At 44.0% G+C, this 18,461-nt stretch overlaps 1 protein-coding gene across 3 annotated transcripts in view; it reads left to right on the top strand.

Moving 5' to 3' along the window:
• Positions 1 to 11,333, top strand: part of UPF2 (UPF2 regulator of nonsense mediated mRNA decay) — a 54,819-nt gene extending 43,486 nt beyond the window's left edge. For all 3 annotated transcript variants that reach the window (XM_039730909.1, XM_039730911.1, XM_039730912.1), the window contains exons 21-22: positions 2,488 to 2,608; positions 8,930 to 11,333. In XM_039730909.1, coding sequence (XP_039586843.1) covers positions 2,488 to 2,608; positions 8,930 to 8,939 — 131 coding nt within the window. In that variant the 3' untranslated portion in view covers positions 8,940 to 11,333. The remainder of the gene's footprint in view (positions 1 to 2,487; positions 2,609 to 8,929) is intronic.
• The last annotated feature ends 7,128 nt before the right edge of the window (positions 11,334 to 18,461 follow it).

The following is an 18,461-nucleotide window of genomic DNA, read 5'->3' as shown; positions in this document are numbered from 1 at the left end:
TGCTCTTCTAAAGCCCACTTGTGAGAAAGGTGGAGAGAGACTAGAATTAGACATATTAGACATTTTAGTGCTTCTCCCAGACTCTTGGTGGTTTTTTTCCTCATTAGATACTTCTACTATTTCTACTGGTTAAGGCATTTGGGTTTTATACCATTGTATGACTTTGTTGATATCTAAAATGAGCCTATTTAATCTAGGACTTAATTATATAGAGTAATTGTGCTTTTTATCCAAAAAAGGATCACATTGATTTATTTCTGTTGGGCAAAATAAGAAAACTGATATGAATTGATAACTGGAAACAGGCCTTTTAAAAATTTTCTCATAGATTTTTATTTAGTTGCTGTGTGTAAAACAATGCAGGAAGGAAGTCAACACAAAAGTAAAAGGTTTTTCCATAATTGACATCCCTTTTTAAAACAGCTGTTGATGCATCTTAGCCTGGGTAATATACAGAGTAAAACCAAACTAAGAAGAACATTTTAATCAGGCTAAATTAAACAGACCAAATTACATTCACCTTTGGAACAATTTTTTATTTAGATTTTGTGCAGTTGATTGTTACTTTTGAAGAGTCATCCTGTCTGTGACAAGTTGGTACCTACTTATGGAATGAAAGTGTTGGGTTTAAATTTCTGTTTCGAGCTTTGAAGTTACTGAGAGAGGAAGAATTCTCAATTTCTGGAAGAATGCCTCAGGGTTGTCCCAACGTTTGCACATGTACTTGTTCTTTTCATCTGCACAGGGTAGCTAATAGATGGAAATTCACCAATGTACTTCAAAGTAGTATCAGATAAAGATTTAATGTTTCAGCAGAGCTTAGTATATTATAAAGATTTTTTAATTTAAAGAACTATTAGGAACTTGGGTGGTTCTCTAGTTTAGACTGGTACTTTTCTGTGCAGATTATTTTTTCTTCACTAACAAACCAAGGAGGTTTGGTGATGTGCCTTCAGCCTAGAAAACCCACTGTGCTCCCCTGCCATCTCTGCCTTCTGTTACATTCTTCAGTTCTGAACTTCCCAGTCCCATATTTCCTTTCACCTGCTGTGTGGAAAACAGAAGAGGCAGATGTGCATGTTCATTCACTGCTTGCTGCTCACACCTGCCTGGCAGGGTACCCTCATCTGGTTTTCCTCCTGAGTCTCCTGGTTGCTCCCAGAGCTCTCTCCTGGCACACAGGGCTGTTGGGAAGGCTGATGTTTCGTGATGTTTGCAAACATGGGCTGTCACTGTGTTCAGTGGCTGCCTTTGCCAGGTGCTGCATTCAGTGTACAGAACATGGATACAAGGGTCACTCACTGACTGTTGACACAGATATTGAATCAGTCCCAGTTTCTCCAAGACTGGGTGGATAACTTCACTGAACGTTTCACCTGCATTCTGCAAATGGTGAGGGAACGTCATCAGAGTCTCTAGTTTGGTCCCACTGAGAGCAGTGTGTGTGCAGCAGGTGATGGCTGTGTGTCTCCAATCTGATTACCAGAGACTGGAGAACCAGACAGAGCAGACTTTCAAACATAATCTGTTTAACAGCTTATTCCACTTTTCCCCTTCATTTATCCCATCTGTCTGTTTGCTGAGTAATGTAGATCCCTGCTCAGGTGGACTGTAGGAATACTTTCCATTAGAGGTATTAACAGATTGGCAGAGGTTACCTCCTATGATATATCTGTAATTATATTGGATACTTAATAAGCATTGACTTAGCCTGGTAAAGAAACATTTTTTTAATCATTAAAAAATGAAATAAAGTTTTAGAAATTAAGTTTTACCAAATGTGAAAATACAATACTGTCATAGTTTAAATTGCCCATAATTTGGCTGTCCAGGGCTAAACTGGGTAGTATGGGCTGCTTTCTGCACCCAAATTATTCCCCCTGATGATGAGTGATGAGTGAAAAACTCCATCCCTGGGACAGCTGGTGCAATGTAGGTCAGCTGAGTCACCTTCTTCAGGTGCCTGTCTTCCCTGGAAAATGATCCAATTATGCCAAGCTTAGACTTAAATACCTGACTGGCAATGCTTAATTTTAGGACAGGTTTCTTGCTGAGTCTTTAATTGGCAGCAGCATTGTCCAGTTGTTACTATTCCAGGGAGGTTTAATGTTGAGGCCACTCGTGCTGCTGTGAGTCTTTGTTCCTGATCATTGATGAAGAAAGTGGTGGCTGATGTGTTTAGAAAGAAAAGGTTGCAGGTCTTTTCTTGAGGCATCTGTGATGAAAACCATTGCTGGCAGTTCCTTCTGCAGGAACATCTGGAAATGCAGGTTCATATTGTGGGGTAGCTTAGGTTTATCAAAGCTGGGGATGTAATTTGTAACTTTTTGTAATTAACTTTTGTGGAATAACTTGAGTGTCAACTCTACAGCGAAGTGTAAGTGTAAATGGCAATGAGATGTGCATGTGTAAATTCCTATGTAAAAATGATCCATAGAAAATGTATTGAACTTTCTTCTATTTCCTTTCTTCTGCCTGAAATCCCAGAAATGTTGCAGTCTCTGGCACAGCGTCCAGCTCCAGCAAATACTAATCGTGAGCGGCGGCCTCGTTACCAGCATCCGAAGGGAGCACCTAATGCAGATCTAATCTTTAAAACCGGTGGGAGGTAGGACAATCTTCCTTTAAATGTGGTAATTCTGGTTCTAAGCAAGTAATTATCTTCATAATTGAAAGAGATAATGATCACTGTAGTGAGTGCCTGGGCAGTCGTTTCCACTCTAAAGCATTCTCTTAAAATGCCAAGCCGTGTTTTGTGTTTCTAGCACATTGTCTGTACCTCTGTGATCTTTTGGAAGCCAAAAGATTATTTTTCAGTTGTGAAATGGCTGTTAGAATATGACCCCCTGTTTGTAGGGGAAAAGATGTATGTCTGCTTTCTCCATGAGAGGGGAAGAGAATTGTTTTTTTTTTAAGTATTTGCAGAAATTATCATGCTCTTTCTGTGGGGTGAATTTGACAGCTGCCTGTTTGTAGGGGAAAAGATGTATGTCTGCTTTCTCCATGAGAGGGGAAGAGGATTGTTTTTTTTAAGTATCTGCAGAAATTATCATGCTCTTTCTGTGGCATGAATTTGACAGCTATTCCTCTGTATTTGATGCCCTGAATGCAAAGTAAATATAGTAAAGGTGGAAAGGACAGAGACAGAATTTTCCATCTATAGTGTGCAAGATCTTGCCAAAACCAGCATTAACATGAAAAGAGTCATTCCTGATTGCTTAATTGTTGTTCTGAGGCTTTAGTTTGTGTCTTTTCTCACTCACAGTAAGCTGGCAAATAAACCATTAAATTAGCCCTGCAGCACACATTTGAATAGACAGAGTTTCGGTGAAATGCAGACTTGCTTTCAAGTTTCTCTTTTCTTTGCAAGTTCATTTTGAAGGTGGATTGATAGGAGCAGCAACTGGGAAGGGACAGTTTACCTCCTAATGGGTCTGTCTTTGTAAACTGCAAATAAGTTAATGTAATGTACTATTTCTGTGTTCCAGTAGCATTTCCAACTTCTTCATGGTACATATTTATGATCATTTGATAATGTCCTGATGATCACTCGCTCCATTGAGACCTCATACAGACACTGCTTGTACAAAAAAAAAATTAAAGAGATTGCAGTTTAAAATAAATGTTTTACAAAAATTAACCAGATGTAACTCAATAAAATGAGCAGTGCTTTCCATTTAGCTTTTTCATATCACTGTGACCTAATGCTGTTGTAGGAATACAGTGTTCAGGTACACTGAATTGCCACAACACTGGCAGGTGTTTCATTAACAGCTGCAGCATTCTGCTCTTTCAGACACGAGCTGCATGCTGCAGTTCCTCTTTAAATACAACAGCCAGACCAGTAGATGTGGTATCTGTAGATTTCTTTTATATTATTTTCTTTAGAAAACCTTTTATATTGTGATGTTGTAGGGAAAATATAATTTAGGACTTGACTGAAATAGGTCAGATGTTATCCAGCAAACAGTTTGAGTAGTGTTTGTTTATTCAAGTGCCATGCACTTGCAGTTCTGATGTAGTTTTGTATTATGGAGTTTACTCTTTGTACCTTTTAATCCATAAGCTGCTTGGAGCAGAGACCAGGAAGTTTGTTTGAGCAGGTATATTTTATTTGTTGTGTACTGCAGTGCTCTGCCTGGCAGTCATGCATCAGTTGAGCCAGCTCAGCCTGCAGTAAGGGACTAGTACTTTTCCTAACTGCATTTATTTCTTGGAGACTGTGAGTCCACCAATGGCTTCCCACTGGCACAGGTTGTTTTGCCTACATTCTTAGAGCCTCTGATTTGTAGGATATATTGGAAATTGTCTTCTGGCTTTAAAGGTTGCACTGCAGTCTCTGCCCAGACCCCCCTCATGCTTTGTTAAAAAGTTACCCTGTAAATTTTGAGGATACTGGAGGGTCTCACTGAGCAAATAGGAACTGAGCTGTTAATTTTAATATCTGTGTAGAGAAGATTTCACATTCCTGTCTGGTAGAACCAGTGGTGTAACACAGATGTTGTCACTTCCACGAGGACACTGTGTCTTGTTGCTGTCTCTTTCTACATGAACACAACTGAAATGTTACTTTCTTTCAAAATAACTCAAACTTACTCCAATGGTGTAACACAGATGTTGTCACTTCCACGAGGACACTGTGTTGTGTTGTTGCTGCTTCTTTCTACATGAACACAACTGAAATATTATTTTCTTTCAAAATAACTCAAACTTACTGGAAATAATAGTTTGCTGCTTTCTTTAAGATACACAACTTATTTTAAAATTCTTGAGGTTAGGGATAATCTAAGCAAATAAATCTCCTGGTTGATTCCACTGTAATGTAAAATGTGACAGGTTCTGATAGCTGAGGTAGGAATGAGGCCTTTCTTGCATTTCAGGGAGTGTTGAGAGTAGAGAAATTGATTTGTTGTTTTTACCTTTGCTTTTTTTTTGTTGCTAAACATGCCCTAAGCACTGTGTTTCAAACACCTTTTAGGAAGTTAAATCCAAATCTACCTCTTGTAGCAGTTCATTTCAGAAATTAATGCAGGTATCATTGGGTTCTTCCACATGGTTTTGGCCTTGAACAACTGGATCTCCCTAAGCAATTAGCCCTCTATATGTTTTTGAAAAAATATAAATCTTCTGCAGTTTTTTATTTTATTTCTCCTGTGTTAATGTCCTTGTTGTTGTTCTGTACTCAACTAAATGCAGTGAGATTTGCAAGCTCTGTCAGATTTCTTATTATTTAGCATGTGCAAAATGCTGGATCAAAAATTGGAGTTTGTTTCTGTTTGTTTGGAATTGCCTGCTTGTATTGCCTCAGGTTTTGAGACCTGCTGGTCCTGCAAGGAGGAGATTCTTTCTAGGACTTGTACATTTAAGGCTGACTGGCCTTAAAGATAATTTACTGTGACTCCATTAAAAGTAGAGTTCCTTGATTTGCTTCAGCAGCCCTGGGAAGAAAACAATTTTCTCTCTTGCCTCCGGTTCTGTAGCATTTGTGTGGTAAGAGAGGCCTTTGGCTCTCAGGCTATCAAACAACTACCTTCAGGAAACACAAAATTCACTAAAGTAATTTTTTTTGGTGATGGGATTATCATAAAAATTGACTGGTACTATTAGGAACAGCTTCTTAAAATATAAAGTGGTTTTCCTTTGTTTAAGGGGATTGAGATCCATTAAATGGCTTGGTTTTAAAAGTGAAATGAAAATAACCCCATTATATAAAATAATTTTAAAAACATTGATTACCAAAAAAGTTAAATTTCGCCCTGTAATTCTTCCGTTGAGAAGCAGGGCCTTACCAAGGATTTTATCTTGTTAAACCTCTCCTTATTAAAAGCTGCAGCCTCAAAATTTGTTGCTGTTTTGAAAGTACAATATAGGGCCTGCCTGTGTCCAAAGTTCCCCTAGGGATGCAGGTATAGGCTGGCAAACCAAATCATATTCAGGTTAAATGGTGATCTCAGGTCTCCTCTTTACATCTGACTCTTATTTCTCTTTAACCCATTTAATAAAGAAAAATGAAGCATAGCAGTAATAACAGGATGCTGGGATTTTATTAGCTAAATATTCTCATCATAAAGAATATTGCATTAATGCTGAAAAATCAGAGTTTGGATAATAAGGAGAAATGTGAATTTAACATGATTTCCTGTTTCAGCTACTGGACCAACACAGTTCATACATCACCTGTCATGAAGCTGATGCATTGACAGTGCTGCTTTATGAAGCTTTGAATTCACTTCTTACTGAGATGGGCCTTTTAAACACAGCTAAGAAATTCCAAACCCCTTTTCAGCTGTTTCATGGGAGGGAAGCAAAGGAAGGAATGTGGGAGGGGGGCTCCAAATCCTGCAGCTGCTTCTGGTGGACTGCACTGGAGCTGAGCAGAAGAGAATAGAAAAGCCTCAGGTGCTTGCCTTGGCAGGAGCTCTGCAAGCTGGGTGTGAGTCTAACCCAGACAGCAAAGCTGGAGAGACACCTGCTCACAGTTCAGAGGAATGGAGGCAAACTTGTATTTATTAGCCATGCTCAGTTAGAAAGACTCCTGTGTTTGGAAAGGTTCTTTCAATATAAATAATAACTACCTTCCAAAAATCCCTGCAGCTCTGTGGCCCTCTGGAAACCAGCTACCAATCCCCAAAAAATTCCTAACCCACTGTACACACTGACTTTGATTTCACTTAGAGCATTTTATTTTTGATGGATAGATGAGGCTATAAAATAACTGACAGAAGTTAAGATTCTCTTATTTAGGGGAGTCCAGCTTTTGTGGTTTTTTTGAATTTTGATGTTCACAGTATGGAATGTGGTAAGTCAGATGTGATAGGTTTTTAATGGGCACCTTGGTGGTTTCTGTTTCTTGTTTGTAGTTTTGGGTGACTAGGGGAGAGGGAGAACAAAGAGCATGGAAGCTGAGATTGGCTGAGAAAAGCAAAGCAGGGAGTGAACTGGAAGAGGAGGTGATTGGAGCTGGAAGTTTGTGAGGAGATGGGTGAAGAAATGCAGCACTGCAGAAATGCAGATTGGAGGACATGAGGGGATTAGGGATAAGTGTGAAATCCAACTTCAGAGGTCTCTACACTTCAAGAAATAAAGATTTTTGTGATCTTGTGATGTCAGCAACATGCATAAAGGAGTTGATTATTGATATTCCCCTGGGCACTTCTCAGTTTAAGCTGTGAAGTTGTGCTGCTGACTGAGCTCTCCCACCTCCACCCATGCCATGGCTTTGTGATTATTTCATAGCCTGTGCTGTGAGGTTTCTGTGTGTTTTCATGGCTTCCAGCTTTGTGCTCCAGCCATGGTTTGTGTCAGAGGCTCTGTGTTTCCCTGTCACAGGTCAGTGCTGATGCTCAGCAGTGGCGTGAGGAGCCAACTGTGTGAATTTCATACAAATTAACAACGTGTCAGTGGCAGGAAGGGAAGTGTGGGAGGAGACTGCAAAGAATTGATTCCTTTTACACATAGATGGTTTTAATTACATCTGTGTACTGAGTTTGACCTTGCCAAATACAGGTTTGGATCAAGTTTACTAGGTCGGACACAAATGTGAAATACCTGGTTTGGCAAAAAACCACTGCTGCTATTTTTGGCAGCAGCACGTGGCTGTGATCCCCTCAAACAGGGATCTGCCACCAGCCTGCACTTAGCTGCTGGTTTGGGTGGGAGACATTTTGGCCAAGTTGGAGACATGCACCAGTCCCAGCTTTTTCCTTCCCTCCCTATCAGCAGGAGAATTATTTTTTGAGAGGAGATGGAGAGTTAAAAGCATGATCCTGCAATTCAGTGATATCTGCCCTCGATTGTAACATTTTGCAAGTGAGATGTCAGTCTACTAAATAAATAGAAATTATAGATCTTTTCTATTGAAAGCACATAGCCAGTGCTCTCATGTCAAGTGTGCCACAAAGAATTGGAATATTACATTATGTAACACTAACAGGTGGTTAAAACCAAATAATAGAAGCAGTGCTGCAGAGAGTTCTAATGATGCATCAGCTCAGGATTTCCTGGCAAAAATACACAGCATTTTTATATAAACAAATACTGGATAATAGAACAAAGCAACACATACAAATACAGAATTAGTGTGCAAGCTTCATCTGGTACAAGAGGTGCAGATGTTACTATGTCCAGATAACATATCTGTAACATTTTTCTTGCAAGAACTTCAGTGAAAACCAGGTTTACATCAAATGACTGTTCAACAAACACTGGAGGATCATGCACTAATGTAAAGAAACATGAACTGTTGTGGTTGAATGGTAAAAAATCTCTGTGTGTAGCCCTGGAACCTCCTTGGAATTGTAAATGTTGAAGTTGTATTTTGATGTCTATTATTAATTTTAATTTGCAGCCTAAAATCAGCTGAAAAGGAGCCCAGATGCAGTAACTGCATTGTGCTGAAGTTAGTGACACAGGGGTGGCCTCACTGCTGCATTGCCCTGGTCTTGTTGAATCCCCTGCCTACAAACTCCTGTCATTCTTTTTGTATGTTCTTAAGAGAATTAAATGGGACTTCTTGTGGGTAGGGATGTGTTTCTTGAACAAGGGATGGTGGAAGATTTAAATGCACCAATCGACTCTGAAAAAGGTTCTAACCAATGATTTGCCTCTATAACACCATTTATAACATTTCTGCAGAACTTCTAAGCATTAAGAAACTGCACAGAAAGATGAATACTATTTACAATAACTCATTTTTTCAGCAAATTCACAGCCGTGCTTCAGTAGTTCAGCATCTCACGTGGAATGATAAGGTGCAGATTATCCCCCTGCTTTTGTCTGGGGTGCCCTTTGGAAATGGTTGTGCAGAAAAGAGAAATGTGTAACCGGTAAAAGGGTGTCAGAATGAGAGGCAGCTGCTTTTGGGGCTGCTCACCCACAGAGCTGTGGGTCCCTCAGGCTGATCTGATCCCTCTCTCCTCTCTTCCCGCAGGAGACGCTGATCCAGCCGCCAGTGTCATTTCATTAGGTCCTGTATCTCTGGTGTTGTGGAGTCCTCCAGCGATTAAACGAGAGCAGTGGACACATCTCAGCATGTCAGTCTAGAGCGTTCAGAACCGAAACCTGGGACAGGCTGGGGCCGTGGGGCACGAAGAGCAGCCTCCCCTCTCCCCCCCCACCCCCCCAAAAAAAGCTTTTTGTTATGGGAACCGCGTTGAGGGTTAATCTTCTCATAGGAGCAGAAGCAAACGGCGAGATGGGGAACTTGAGCCGCGAGCAGCTCGGCGAGAGCCGGGAGCAGCCTGGAGTTCAGCAGTGACACTGGAATGGGAAAGGCCTTTGGCAGCTCAGCGTGCAGGGAAATAAAGCTCTGAACTCACCACAAGTTAACGTTGTCTCCGACTCGAGCGTTTGGTGTTGGAAGGATGTTCTTTTAGGGGCTGCAAATCTACAGTAGAAACACATAGAGCAAACAGCAAAATGCAGAAGAGAACCCTGCCGAGTAGGATAACTTCTCAAACACTCCTCAGTGAGGATGTTCTGGGTTAAGGAAGAGCCTTTTGCTGCCAGATGTGCCAGAAAGGGGGTGGGGAGGGGTGAAAAACTGAAGAGCCAAGGAGATAAAATGTCTGTTAAGGTTTAAAATAGAAAGTGAAGTTGATGAACACGGGGTGTTGACTCGTACTGCTTGGAACAGCCTGACACCAGCCTAAGGACAGGGATATAGTTGAGCCCATTGTATCTATCATTGAAAACCAAAATGTGCCAGTCAGCATAGCAGGAGGATGTCAAGGAGTGGATCCAAATATTTTGTTGATCTTCATGGGTTGATAAGCCTCTGTGTCTATTGAAACAAACAAAAAGTTTAAAAAAAAAAATTAAGTCTGGAAACAAGTAGAATTTTTATTTTTTTTCTAAGTAGAAATGAGGTTTCTTGGTCTGTTTCTGACAATCTGTTATTTATTAGCGTAGGGTTTTGTTTGCTTTCAGGTAGAGGTAGTTCATTGAGTTCAAGAGCCCATCTGTATGTTACTACTAATTCTTTTTTCTAGCTCTTTTAAAATCCTTTTTACCACTGGTTTTGGTTTCTGCATGTAGGAAGAGAGACTTGTAAAATTGTAACATTTCATACAGAAATGCCGCCCGATCTTCACCAGCTTCAGAAATCTGACCTTTGCCAATGCTGCAATAAAGTGTTGTAATTTAGAGTCAGTGTCTGCCTCTTGACATTCACTTTGAAATGATGTTTTGAAGGGTTTGTGGTATATTGTGGGCTGTAGTTTGGACAGGAATTCCAGGTCTTTGATTCTAGTCTTACGTGATTTTTTTCATACAGTTTTCTTTCCACGTGAAATTCATGGGTGTGTTCATTAGTCACATTTGTAACTCTGAGCTCCTCCAGGAACATCTCCTACACTGGTATGACCATATCCTTGGTTAATTTCTACTTCCCAAACAACAGTGCCTACCAATTCCTAATAGCAAATTAAGCATTTAATTGTGGTTCAGACTAGAGTCAGCTTCCTTTTCTCAACATGTTGCTTAGTTTCAAAAGCATTTAATTTATCCAGATTGAGTAACTGCACAAAAATAAAATATTAGCTCTGTTTTATATGTATCAATCCAATGCCTTGAATGGAATTGGGATCAATGGAAATGTCTTTATAAAATTATTTACTAAAGATAGTTTAGTGTCAGCTGGGGATTTTCCTGACTTCAGACTGAAATCAAAAAACACAGCAGTTTCACCACCTGACCCACGTGCAGGTTCTTGCTGCAGGGATTGCATGGCTCCCTCTCATGTCTTCAGAAAACTTTGCCTTCCTTTAGAGGGTGTTTGATTAAAATTGTTGGGTGAGCAGCCTGGGATTGATACAGAGTGGGGAATTTTGTTTTGCCTTGTTTTGGTCAGCGTTTGTCACCTATGAATATTGCTGCTTTACCCAGATTACCAGATGTTTATTTTAATTAATGAAACGATGTTTAATGTCATCGCTTCTCTTTCCCTGCAGTGCAGTGACCCACAGGTGTATGACCCACCTGGGGAAGTCATCCCAAATTCATGCTGTGGCAGTGTTGGATGTTCCCTGGGAGCCTTTCTCACGGGATGCTGGTTGAAGATGCCCTTGCAAAGAGCGTTTCTGCAGCAGTGCTCCCAACCCTGCAAGCAAGGAGTTAAGTCTGGAAAGGATATGTAGATGAAGGAGAAACTGTCTCATGGTTTTGATTACGTAAAAGATTTCTGTTATCTTATCATGCTGTGGAAAGAATTTGGGCGAAAGTCAGACCCTGGCATTTGGAGTTGTCTTCACTGATGTGAGGCTCCTTGGGCTGACGGACAAAGTGTGCTGTACAAAGGTTTGTACAAAGTGTACTTTGTGTGGGTTTGTACCCAACAATTGTGCCTCCGTCTTGATGGTAACTTCTCTTCCCACATCTCTTAAGCCTCCAAAGCACAAGGCAGGTGTTTGGGGGAATGATGTCCTTCCTATCACAGTAGACAGGTTTGTGACCATCTGAGGAACCTGAATGTGTCTGGCAGTCCACATGACCAGGATGGATCTGAGGCCATCCCAGGCTCCTGTGAGGGGGCTCTGAGCAGCCTGGGCTGCTGGAAGGGGTCCCTGCCCATGGCATTGGCTGGGACTGGATGAGCTTTAGGGTCCCTTCCAGCCCAAACCATTCCATGATTTATGGTGCATCACTTGGAAGCCTGTTGGAGCTGAGGTGCTGTGCTGGCCCTTGCTCAGGATGGAGCCAGGGTGTCTGGGAGCTCTGAAATTGGAATTTGACCCAGGAAGGTCATTACTCAAAGGCAGCACCTTGAACTCCAGCTGATGCTGTGGGGCATCTTTCTCTACCCACAATGATGTAATGTGATAAAAAAGCTATAAATCTTCTTTTCAAGAATTGCTGAGTTTGCAGACTTGCTGTAATCTCAACTTCCCAGGCCCTCAGCATAAGAAAGCTCTTGGCCTGTTTCTGTTATGTAGATACAAATTTAACACATCCACGCACGTCTGCCACAGCGCACACAATTTTATGTAAATTCAGGCTTAGAAAACCACCTCTATTGTGGAGTCTGCCTGCTTTCCTCAAGCTCTCAGCATTTTTCCTTTGGCTGTTCCAGCAGAGCAGTGACTGTGTGCTTGGCAGGGCAGCAGGATGGGCTGTGAGGAGCTCAGGCGCCGTGTATCCTCACCAGGTTGAGTGGATGTTTTCAAAACCAGTCCATCCATAATGATGCCATGAGTCTGCTGTTTCCTCCTGATAAATACATCTCTTTTTTCCTCATTTTTTTCCATTCTTTGAGCTTCATCACTAATTTACTCCACACTGAGGTTTTCCTCAGCCATGCACTCTTCTGCCCTGTGGAAAGTGCTCCTCTGAGGTGACACTTTGCTGTCTCTCAGAGTCCACTATAAATAGGGTTTTTTCCAGCTACTCCAAAGGAAATCCCAGTCTACTGGGAACAGGAAACTATTTGAGCAGGAATTAAACAAATGAGCAAATGTCAAAATATTTACTTGCATTGTTTGAACTATAAACCTTGCTTTTAAGTTATTATTGTTGGGGGGTGAGTGTGCCCTTAAAACACTTTGTGTTTATGATCCTTGTTAGAAGAGCAAACAGTGTTTGTAAAAGCCTCTCTCCCTCCCTCCTTCCTTCCCTCCATTACCTGGATCCAAGCCGTCAGGCAAATAAAAAAATGGTTGGGACACTTAAAAAGGAGGAAGACATTTAGCTATTGCTAATGTTTATTTGTTCTTTGACATTTACCTGCAGCAAGAAAGTTTCAGTTGTGCAGGGATAAAGTGGAGTGACGTTTGCTGCCGAGAACAAGTCAGTCAACAGCCCAAGAGCTTGAAAACTTTGCTGTATTTACCCCTTAATTGTTTTGGGGGTGGTTTTTGTTCCATTTTTAAATTATTTATACTATATATATTACATCCATATATCTGTTCATGGGGAACTAAAAATCAGAAGCTCTCCTGGGAAGCAAGACTTGAATGTGTCAGTGAGGCTTTGAGAACCCACCTGGAGGGAGGTTTGGGCTCACTGCTGTACTATTCCCAAACTGAATTCCTACAAGTTGCTGGGAGTTGCCTCCTTGGGGGGATGGAAGTGAAGATAACCAAGTCATGAGAGGGAGTTCAGAGGCAGCTTTGGCTGTTCCTACCTCTGCTCTGAGCAGCTTTTCAAGTGGTGGTGGGAGCTCTGGCTTCCTCCCTGGGCCCAGGGCAGGAAGAGCCCTTTCCTGGAGGAAGACTCAGCTTCAGTGCACTCCTGTCCAGGAATCCAGCTGAGCTGTTCCCAGCAGCTCACCCCATTCCTCACCCCTCCTGGGGCAGACTTTCTTTTCCAGTAAAAAGATGGACACAGGAGCAAGACTTACAGAGTCTAACCCTCCCTTTCCTACTGAAATGCCTGAGAGGGTAAATAAACCAAATTTATTATTCAGGTTGGTCCCAAATCCCACACCCATGAAAACCAGAGGTTTCTTACTGGCTGTGAGTCTTAGTTGATAGAAAATCAGAGCAGCTTTTGGGTGCAGAGAATGATTCACTCTTGCTGCAGGGTGACAAACTGCAGAGAAAGTCTCTGCTTTCAGCACAGAGCTGAGGGGTTTGTTACAGGATGCACCAGGAATTGCACACAGTGCCCATTTCCTGGGCTTGAGCTCACTGGAAAACTCATGCCATAAATAAAAATTAAACCTGATCAGGCAAACTAAAATCCATTTAGGAGGCAGGAAATGTTCCACAGTAATGAAGTTTGTGTCGTGAAGCCTGAAGATCCTGTGGATCTTCTGCTCTTGTGCAGGACTGGATATTGGAAATAGAAACGTGCTGACAACTGTTTCCTAATAGATGTTTAAGTATGAAGAAATAGTCTCCTCTCCTGCCACACCAGCTTGTAGGGATACTGTTTTCCTTCTGGTGTCATTCCACCCTCTGAGCATCAGTACAATGGGTGACTTATCTTCATTAATCAGAGTATGAACAGCTCCTGGCACACATGAGTCTGAGCTTCCAGGCTGCTGGATTTTCTCCTGGGCTGCCAAGGAATGCTACCAAAGGGGCAGGTGTGGTGGTGGGAGAGGAAGGGTGATTCAGGCTTACTCCATAAGCCTGGAAACCCGAAGGTCAAGCTCATCTCTGCTCTTTTTCCTTGCCTTAACGTCACTGCCCTTGTTTCCCAGCTGGGAAATGCAGCCCTTGCCCTTCCTTGTGGGAATGGATAAGCACGCAGAGAAGAGATAAAAAAGTTACAGAATTTTCTGATGCTGACAACAACAGAATCTCAGGGAGTTAAGAGCTTCCTTTGAAATTATGGGAAAAAAACCATCATGAGCATTTGAGGGTGAAGTTGACCTCCCCAGCCCTGTGAGGAAATGAGCAATCCTGTCCTGACAGAGAATCAGGGAGGGAAGGGACTTGCACGAGAAGCCCCAGGCAGCAGTGAGAGGGGGATGCTGTGACAGAGTTGGGCTGGGGGCTGCAGGGCTCTGTGCTGGCTCTCCAGGCTCTGGGAGGGCACTCACGGATTCTGAATCCCTCTTGGGCTGAACAAGGCCTGGCTCAAGGACATGGGGCCTCCCCAGGGTCTGTGTGGGGCTTCGGCAGGGAGAGTGGGGACACTGGGAGGGGGGTGTGCATTACTGGGAGAGCAGGGACGTGGTTCTGGGCATCACCTCAGAAAGAGAAGTGTGAGTCTTGTGTTGGTCAGCAGTAACTGAAGCAGCCATGCCTCAGCTCAGGCTGGCGTCTGGGTGAAACTTCCCTTGGCTGCCCCAGCTCTGGCCCCAGATGCTTTTCCAGAAACTCCTGTGATCTTCCATTTGCAAAGCAGGAGAGGGAGAGGAAGGATGTCCTGCTGGAGGCCCTGCTCAGTGGGATGAAAGGCACTGCTGAGCTGCACTTCCCAGCCCCACCTGCTCCAGGTGCCCCCGAGCTGCACACGGGGCTGACAGCAAACAGCAGCAGGACTCTGCAGTAACCAGGTGAGAGAACCCTTCCCTTGTGCCCCGTGCAGGTCCTGGGCTCAGGTGCTGCTGGGGCGCGTGGCAGGGCTGAGCTGGTGGGCAGGGAGAGGCTGGAGGGCAGCCAGGGTGACCCTGGACTGGGTGCAGCAAGTGCCAGGGGAGGAGTAAGGCCAACATCTGAGAGCAGCAGCTCAGCAGAGCCCCTGGCTGGCTGCAGCACAGGCTCTGGGAATTGGAGCTGCTCCCTGACTCAGTGGTCAAGCAAAGGATTTTATGTATTTATTCATCTTCTTTTAAATTCAAACCACCAACGTACTTTTTTTTTTTTTAAACAATGAGGAAAAAACTCCCCAAACCCAAAAAACTTTGCCCTTCAGATAAGGATACTGTAGCAGCTGCATTTCTTTACGATACAGAGACATCCCTCTGGGAAGCAAATAATGATCCTGGGTAAGAATCCCTCGGCAGCTTTGGGAACCACTCAGAATTAGTTTGTGGCTCCTGGGGCTCTGTGAAACATTCATTAAAGCTCAGGGGCAGGTGCAAAGACCCATGAACAAAGGAGAAAATGAAGCTGAGTCGCTCCTTCAAGCCTGCCAGCTGGTTTATCTTGTGCCTGCTCAGTTTAATCCCAAAGTTACTGAAGCCTCTCCTTGTATTCTTTTTTTGGCCAGTTGGAAGGAGCAGCAGGTAATTAAGGTCCAGTGGAAAATAATCTTTCCTGGCAGTTCCCTTGAGGTAAGAACACATCTGAACATTTGGTGATGTAGTCAGGGATGCACTGAGGACTTTTCAGGGAAGGCATTTCCTCATCTGGGAGGAGTCACCTAACATGGGAAGAGAAGCCCCGTTCTGGGGAAGAAAAAAGACCAAATAAAAACAAAACACACAAGACAAGGGTGTGTTCCCATGGAAGGTTTGGCTCCATCCAGTCTAAGGACCCTCCTTACCACATAGGAAAAGATATTTATAGTTTGGAAATCAGCATTGGGATGAAGACTTTTCTCCCTTTGCCTCTATGAGATGCAGGAATTATCTGAAAGCAAGAGCAGGTGGAGGAGAGCTGATGAATTAAAGGCCTCCTCTCATTGAAAAGGTTGTCAGAGTCCCTTGGGAGGCAACACTGGAAGGCAAAGGAGTTCAGGAAGGTTGGATGTGCTTCTAAGAAAGAAATTTTAAAGGCACAGGAGCAGATGATTCCACATGCTGAGAAATGTGCCAGCAGGGAAGGAGACCAGCCTGGCTGAACAGGAAGCTTTGGCTGGAGCTCAGGGGGAAAAGGGAGCATATGACCTTTGGAAGAAGGGGCAGGTAACTCAGAAGAAATTCAAGGGTGTCGGGGTATGCAGGGCTAAAGCTTAACTGGAATTTAATTTGGCTGCTGCTGTAAAGGCCAAAAAAAAGTTTCTATAAATACATAAGCAACAACAGGATGGCTGAGAAGGATGCAGGAGGAAACACAGGGACAAAGGATGAGGAGAAGGCTGAGGAACTTCCTGCCCTCTTTGCCTCAGTGTATAATGGCAAGACCATTACACAGTTCTCTGGGTACACATCTCCTGAGACAGGGATGGGGAGCAGAAGGAAGACTTCATAATCCAAGTGTAAGTGGTCAGTGAGCTGCTGCAGCACTTGGACACACAGCAGTCCATGGGGCAGGTGGGATCCACCACCCACTGTTGTTGTGGGAGCCACTGAAGTGCTCCCCAAGCCCCCTCCCACCATCCTTTTCCAGCAGTCCTGGCTAGGTGGGGAGGTCTGGGTTGTAAATTGGCAAATGTGACACCCCTCTGCAAGAAGGGCTGGAAGCAAAATCCATGGAAGCACAGGCTGGTCAGCCTGACCTCAGTGCCAGGGAAGGTCACAGAGCAGATCACCCCCGGTGTCACCACGCAGCAATGCAGGACAGCCACAGGATGAGGCCCAGCCAGCAGGGCCTTGGAAAGGCAGGTGCTGCCTGGCCAGCCTCATCTCCTGTGGCCCAGCTGGGATCAGGGAAGGCTGTGGACGTGTTTCCCTGCACTCCAGCAGAGCCATCTTTGACACCATCTCCCACATCACTCTCCTGCAAACGCTGTCAGCCCAGGGCTTGGCAGTGGCTCTCGTGGCCGGGTTAATCCTGGCTGGGCAGGGCCCAGGGAGTGGTGGGGAATGCTGCTGCACCCAGGTGGCATCTGGGCACTGTGGTGTCCCCCAGGGCCCAGTGCTGGAGCCAGCCCTGGTTAACATCAGTAATGATGAACTGGACAGGGGGATCAAGGGAGTCTGCGGTGCCATGGAGCTGGGCAGGAGTGTTGATCAGCAGGAAGGGATCAGGACAGGCTGGATCCATGGGCCAAGGGAATGAGGCTGAACACCACCAAGTGCCAGGTCCTGCCCTTGTGTCACAACAACCCCATGGATCCCTCCAGGCTGGGGATGAGTGGCTGGAAAAGTGCCCAGTGGAAAGGCAGCTGGGGGTGTCTGGAAAGGGCCCTGAGCTGTTCCTGAGCTGTCCCAGCCCTGCCTCCCTGCTCCAAGGCCCTTCCTTTGCAGCTGCCTCCAGAGCAATCCCACTGCTGTGCCTGAGCTGTGCTTCCTGACTCCCCCTCTGCCAGGAAGGACAGTGAGTAGCCAGCTAAGGAAGGCTGTGGTTTTTCTTTGCTGGGTTCAGCTACACAACACTCTGAGCTTGTTCAGCAGAGCTGTAAGTTACTCAGTGCTGAGGCACAAACAAGACTGAAAACCTGCCCAAGCTGCTGGAATAAAACTACCACCTCCCTTCAGCCTCCTGCCTCCCCTGATCCCTCTATGGATAACACTTTCTGAAGCTGTCTGTTCTAAAGGGAGAAACTAAGTTCCATATGTGTGTGTATGAAACAGGAGTCAAAACATCAAAAGCTTCTTCCCCAAGCTGCAGCCACTTGAAAGGCTGCAGGTGCTGGGGCAGCTGTGAGGCTTCACCTCCAGCACGGGTGAGGCACTGGAACCTCCTCTAAGTTTCATTACAGATCCAGCCAAGTTAAATTCCTGCCTCTGGCTCCAGGCTGGAGCTGGACACAATTACAAAAGGCCACCTGCCCTGCCATGGCTGAGACATGTAACTGAGCCCTGAGGCAGCCCTGGAGAGCTTGGAGACAAGGCTGCTGCACCTGCTGCTGCTCTTTGGCTACCACCACAACCAGCCTCAGGGATAAAAAAGTAGCTCAAGCAAATGGGAAGTATTTCTTTTTTCTAGAGTGATTTCTAGTCTCTCTTTTATGACATATGATGTTTGGACAAATGCTCAACAGCACCTGAATACTTACATAGAAATCCTCCTTCAAAAGGCAGAAAAGCAGCAAACAGATGTGGAAGGGATGGGCAGGAATGTTCTCTGACAGGGAACTTTGACCTGTGCAGCAAGGAAGACTTCCACACTCAGCAGGACCACACTCACTTATGGTAACAGCCTTGGAAACAAAGATGTTATTCTTCTTTCACATATAAAATTTTCCTCTGGGAAAGGTCATTTTAATAATGCAAAACATTGTGAGAGAGAGGCTTTTGTCTAATTCAA

This window comes from Passer montanus, unplaced genomic scaffold (genome assembly GCF_014805655.1).
Source record: "Passer montanus isolate IOZ18808 unplaced genomic scaffold, ASM1480565v1 scaffold74, whole genome shotgun sequence".
Taxonomy (NCBI): Eukaryota; Metazoa; Chordata; class Aves; order Passeriformes; family Passeridae; genus Passer; species Passer montanus.
Note: the sequence above shows the minus strand (reverse complement) of the source record. Positions and strands in the feature narration are given on the sequence as shown.